Raw genomic sequence first — 6000 nt, 5'->3', positions numbered from 1 at the left:
GACAGTGGCAGGGAGAAACCCCCAGGAGAAAGGAGTTGTGGAAGCTGAAAACATGGAAAATGTCCATAGTAAGAAGTCCAAAATAACATCCAAAATTGGGGGAAAACTTTCAAAGGTTGTTTTCTGTGCAATAAGGAAATTCAGATTAAGAAATCCTTTTTTTATGAAGACAATAAGCAGAACATTCAACTTCAGCAAAACCCACCACAAAGATGGCGGTGGAACGAAACACCTACTCCACCCGCGGACAGAGGCTCTCGCCTCACATTTCCCACAAACCCCTTCGCGCGGCCCGCCGGCCGAAACCTGTCCGGCCTACCTACCACCACTGCGCACGCGCGGCGCGACGTCACGTGCGCTCCCAGGGCTCGGCGGAGGTGGCGGGAGGGGCTTTGCCAGCTTTCGCATCCGCGTCGCTTCTGAGCTCGAACGGCGGGTTCTCGGTGCCTCCGCCGCGGCGGGGCAGCCGGGGGTCGCGAGGCCGACCAAGGGACGCGAGGTGGCGCGGCCATGGGACTGCGCCGAGCCCGGTGACAGCAGGGAGCCGAGCGGCCCGGGCCCTGAGCGCGTCTCCTCCGGGGGGCCTCGCCCTCCTGCTCGCGGGGCCGGGGCTCCTGCTGCCGTTGCTGGCGCTGCTGCTGGCGGCGGCGGCGGCCAGAATAATGTCGGGCCGCCGCTGCGCCGGCGGGGGCGCGGCCTGCGCGGGCGCGGCGGCCGAGGCCGTGGAGCCGGCCGCCCGCGAACTGTTCGAGGCTTGCCGCAACGGGGACGTGGAGCGAGTTAAGAGGCTGGTGACGCCCGAGAAGGTGAACAGCCGCGACACGGCGGGCAGGAAGTCCACTCCGCTCCACTTCGCCGCAGGTAAGCGAGGCCAGCGCCGCCTCGCCTCGCCCCGGACCCCACCTGCGCACCCGGGTTCGCAGGCCCGAAACCAGACCCAGTGCTCCTCTCCCCCTGGCCTTTCCTCCAGGGACTCCGGTCCCGGTTCTCTTGATGTCGTCGAATGGGAGGTGAGGAGTCCCCTAGGGTTTAGGGGGTGAATGTGCCACAGTCACTGTAAGTTGTTGTTTTTTTCCTTTGTTTTGTTTCGACAATACCTGTACCCACTTCCGGTCTTACTACCCTAAAAGGCCTCTACAGGCTAGAAAGAGTAGGGGGCCGAAGTAGACCTTGTGATTTCTTCTTGCACTTTCCACTATAACTCTTAAAAATCCTTCGTGTTAAGTTCTTAAGGCTTTTGTAAAATGTAGGGATGTGATTTAGCTTAATGGTCCATTGACACATTAGCGTTAATGGGTTTACGTGAGTAGCAGTCACTGGCAAGTTATCTGGAGACTGGAACTGGAAATAGTCAAGTTTGGGAGAACTGAGGTCTGACTTAGGCTGGGTGCAGGATGCGTGCGGGTAGTCTCTGCCAGACACAAGTTGGAGTGGAGAGTAGTTTAATGCCAGCAAAGATGATGCCGGGACTCTAGCTTGGGTCTAGATTTTAAATTGGAAGTAACCTCGTCTCATCCTGAGATTTAGATCATTTGAATTACACACATACACACATATAATACATTTTATATATATGTTTACTAGGTTCACCTTATGATATGTGTTATTAAATTTAACTGACTATAGAAACTAGAGATGGGACACAGCTTATTTCTATGAAGCATTTATACTTTTCTCTTGGAAGAAGGATTGTGATTATGTCTATCCTCAAGTGAGCCATGGGTGATTGAAATTGGGAATAGATTCTCCTGTTTCCAATAATGCTGACTTTTCATGTCGTGTATTACATGATTATTTAAATTTTTTTTTGGAAAAGCAGAAGTGTATTTTTTAATGCACTCTGGAATGATGAGCCGAGAAACAAGAAAGATTTCCTTGTTCACAAGCATTGCTTTTACACTTTCGGTGGGAAATGTGTTTGTCTTAACCTGTAACTGATTTTAAATGTAAATACTGGGAGGTATGGTTCCTCCATCAATTACAAATTTGTTGGGTTGCCATTGAGGAGCTTTTTAAGGGAGAAGGTTTGGAGGACCATTGGTGGGAGAACTAGAAACAGCCTGTGGGCAGTCAAAAGGGAAGAGAAGAATACTAAAGTCTAATCTTACGTTTAGCTAGTTTTGCCTAAAATTTTGATCATCACTGCTCTCTCTAACTTGAATTGTCCTGCTTGTCCATGTAGTCAACATTTAAGCAACTGATTTGGGAAACTGTCATAACCAACTGATACATAATCCGAAGTTTAGTGTTACTCAGATTCTGTTGGCTTGATCTGTGGGATAAAAATAACCAAAGAAGATCTTAGTTGCTACCTTTTAAGAATTTGTTGTATTAATGAGTTCATATCTGAAAATAGTAATATTTAGAGACTTAAGGTTATGGATTAGCTTCCTATTGACCTTGTTCCTCCCAGCCATCCCACCCTGAGCTCTGTCAACATCAAAGCACTTTATACCAAACTGAAGTGGTAAACCTTGTGGTTTGTTCAAACTGAAATGGAAAACTTATTTTAGGAACCAGTTACCCCTCACAATTTACCCAGATTATCGGGTACAGGTTATAAGATTAAGAATTTGAAGTATAAAAGAAAGTAATAAAAATTACTAACGGTCTATATTAAATCAGAGTTTTAAAGCTCTGCATTTAAACCCAGGTGTATAAGAAACTTTAATTAGCTCTGTAAATTCGATCTGAATTATTACTTAAGATTAATGAGAGAGAACCTTCTTGCTCAAATTTTTAAATAAATGCATCCAGCTGCATTTTTTTCTTAATATGTGGAGAATATATTTTATAAACTCTTTGTAGGTAGTGAGTTATTAGTTATGTTAATATGCATGTAAGCATGTCATTGGAAGTTCAGTGTAGGTGGGATTATGTAACGGCCTGACCAAGCAGTGTCCTGTGTTTGTACATTATAGGGTAAGCTGTGGGGGAACACATTTTTGTTTTTTAAGCCAATTAAAGCTTGGACATTTTATGGGAGGTGGGTAAGTATGATTTTGTCTTTTTGTTTTGATTCCAAGGAACAGGAATGAGAGATCGGTGCAAAGGAAAATGAATCATGATAGAACAGTTTAAGAATTTGGTCTGTCTTTTCATCTAAAATACTTAGTTCAGTTAAAGAATAATTGCTAGCTCTAAAGCAGTTAAGTTCTTGTGTCAAATGGAAAAAATAATCAGATAAACAGTAACTTTTCTCCTATTATCAGACTAGATTCCATTTCTTAAATAAGTATGCCTCAAGAAGTCACTCTTGTCAGAAGTTGCCTCTTCAATCCCCCTGCCACCAGCCCGTTACCTATCCCCTCCCTCCAACACACACACAGAGGGTGTGAATGAGTTTTTTTGTGACACATTAGAAAACTTGTAGAGGCAAGTTGGTGGTAGGAAAGCTGCAGCTCTAATTTTGCTAAAAGCAGTAACATCTGAATTCTTGACAGTATAATCCCCTAGAAAACAAGCAGATTTCAGTAGAGGAGATTGATTCTCTGAACTTGCTTCTGAAGAAATGAAGAGGGCCAGAATCTTTGGGAGAAAGTCATCTTACTGTCCATCATAGCCAAAGAAAGAAATACACAGCATTCTGAAGAATCTTAGAACTCGGGGGACTGGGCAGGAGAATAGAACTCTGTGGCTTGAGAATCTTAAATATTCTATAAGATGTGCAGAGAATTGTTCAATGGAAAAAAATGTAAAATAACATTTGGTTCAAGGAATTCAGGTATGAGATGGTGGAAAGAGATGATATTGATGTATGTATATAGTTGTAGTTGGAGAAGACAAGTTGAAAAAGAACTTGCATTGTTAGAGTTCTAGTTAAACAAAGTAACATTTGTTTTGTACTTAGTATGTTACTTTTCTGTATTTATAGTATGCTACTCAGCCATGTACTTTGGGCTAATCAGACTTCAGTTGCTACATTCAATTATGTATAAATTATGTACATGAATTGCATATAAGAAGGCTTCCCACTCCCCCACACCAAGTATGAACTAGAGCACCTGGAATTTATTATACAAGCAACTGATAGGAAACCTACTTATTCTAGAGAGAAAAGAAGACTAAGGCTAAACAATGTTGCTATCCACATATGTGGAAGAAGTCAAGTAGACAAAGTGAGAGGATATGACTTGTATGGCCTTTGCAATCAAAGCTAGGGGATAGTAGGTGAAAGGTTACAAGGAGTCAGACTGCCTTTAACAGTCTACTCAACTGTGGGATTGGCTGGGAGTCTCCAAACAGTGGTTGAATTGGCACCTTTGAGAGATGTGGAAAGGATTTCTGTATAGGGAAGGCAATTGGTCTGGTAGGTCAGAATCTGACTTGTATAAGAAAGTGAAATGATTCCTCCAATTGAAGATGTTAATAACTGAGCTGTCAAGGGGCTTCCCTGGTGGCTCAGATGGTAAAGAATCCACCTGCAATGCAGGAGACCCAGGTTCAATCCCTGGAGTGGGAAGATCCTCTGGAGAAGGGAACGGCTACCCGCTCCAGTATTCTTGCCTGGAAAATTCCACGGACAGAGGAGCCTGGCAGGCTATATTCCACGGGGTTGTAGAGAGTCAGACACACTGAGTAACTGACACTTTTACTTTCAGCTGCCAAAGATGTCATAGCTTTTGTGATTACCACTGATACCCTTTCCCAAAGTGGTGCTATTGAAGCCCTCCAGTAATATTTCAAAAGCATTTCCTTCTTTTGGCTGTAGGCCAACATCATTACGGGAGATCCACAAAAAGTAACCCCATTTCTTACCTAGGGCTAGAATTATAGACTGTTTTCAGGATTGTTTTTTGCTGTGGGGGATAATTAAATCCTTGCCTTTTCCATTAGTGGAAAACCCTGTATCAAAGACCAGTCTATTGAAGAATTCAGATTTTTTTTTTTTTACTACCAGATCTCTTATTGTAGTATATTATCAAGACTTGAGTTACATCTTTTTCTCAGCTGTTGATGGATTTAGAGATAGGCAGTAGACTTCAGTAGCAACCAATTTGGAGTACTTGTTTCAATATTTCTGCATTCAGATTGTCAGACTTGCATCATCCCAGAGGCTATGGCATCCTTTCCAAAGTTTCTCCTACTCTGACCAGACTATTTGTCCCAAGTTGAACTAGACAAAGCCTTCTCCTGTGTATTCCTCATTCTCAACAAATACATGCAGGAAGTACTTCTTTCTGGATCTTAGTAAACTAAAATTATTAGGTGGGTACAAAAGTAATTGTGGTTTTGGGCCATGAAATTTAAGTCATCATAACTAGGCTCAAACACATGTCTATTAATAAAAATAGGAACCATTACAATCAACACATTTTTGCCAATGAGAAATAAGTTTATTCCTGTAGTGTAAAAATCCATGCTTAGGGTTTTGATGAGCTTTTGGAAAGTATTTTCTGCCTCCTACCGGTTGTGGAAGTGTTTTCCCTGCAAAAAGTTGTCAAGATGCTTGAAGAAGTGGTAATCAGTTGGCGAGAGAGCAGGTGAATATGGTGGATGAGACAAAACTTTGTAACCCAATTCATTCAACTTTTGAAGCATTGGTTGTGTGAGGTGTGGTTGGACGTTGTCGTGGAGAAGAACTGTATCCTTTCTATTGACCAGTGCCAGCTGCAGGCATTGCAGTTTTTGGTGCATCTCATTGATTTGATGAGCATACTTCCCAGATGTAATGGTTTCAGGAAGCTGTAGTGAATTAGTTGGGCAGAAGACCATGAAACAGTGACCATGACTTTTTTAGGGGTGCAGGTTTGGCTTTGGGAAGTGCTTTGGAGCTTCTTCTCAGTCCAATCACTGAGCTGGTCGTCTCTGGTTTTTATATAAAATCCACTTTTTCAGTGTGATTGAGAAATGGTTCTTTATTTTTGAGTAGAGTAAGAGAAGAAAACTCCTCAAAATGATTTTTTTTTTAATTTGCGGTCAGCTCATGAGGCACCCACTTTTTTTTTCATCTTTTCAATTTGCTTCAAATACCAAACAACCGTAGAATGATGGATGTTG

The 6000-nt window shown here is 42.8% G+C and overlaps 1 protein-coding gene across 5 annotated transcripts in view; it reads left to right on the top strand.

The window, feature by feature from the left end:
- Positions 1–355: 355 nt before the first annotated feature.
- Positions 356–6000, top strand: part of TNKS2 (tankyrase 2) — a 62235-nt gene continuing 56590 nt past the window's right edge. For all 5 annotated transcript variants that reach the window (XM_081554989.1, XM_081554968.1, XM_081554979.1 and 2 more), the window contains exon 1: positions 356–861. In XM_081554989.1, the coding sequence (XP_081411115.1) occupies positions 663–861 (199 nt within the window). In that variant the 5' untranslated portion in view covers positions 356–662. The remainder of the gene's footprint in view (positions 862–6000) is intronic.

Source organism: Giraffa tippelskirchi, chromosome 2 (assembly GCF_054371585.1).
Source record: "Giraffa tippelskirchi isolate mGirTip1 chromosome 2, T2T-mGirTip1v1.2.pri, whole genome shotgun sequence".
Taxonomy (NCBI): Eukaryota; Metazoa; Chordata; class Mammalia; order Artiodactyla; family Giraffidae; genus Giraffa; species Giraffa tippelskirchi.
This window is presented reverse-complemented; position numbering and strand designations above follow the sequence as displayed.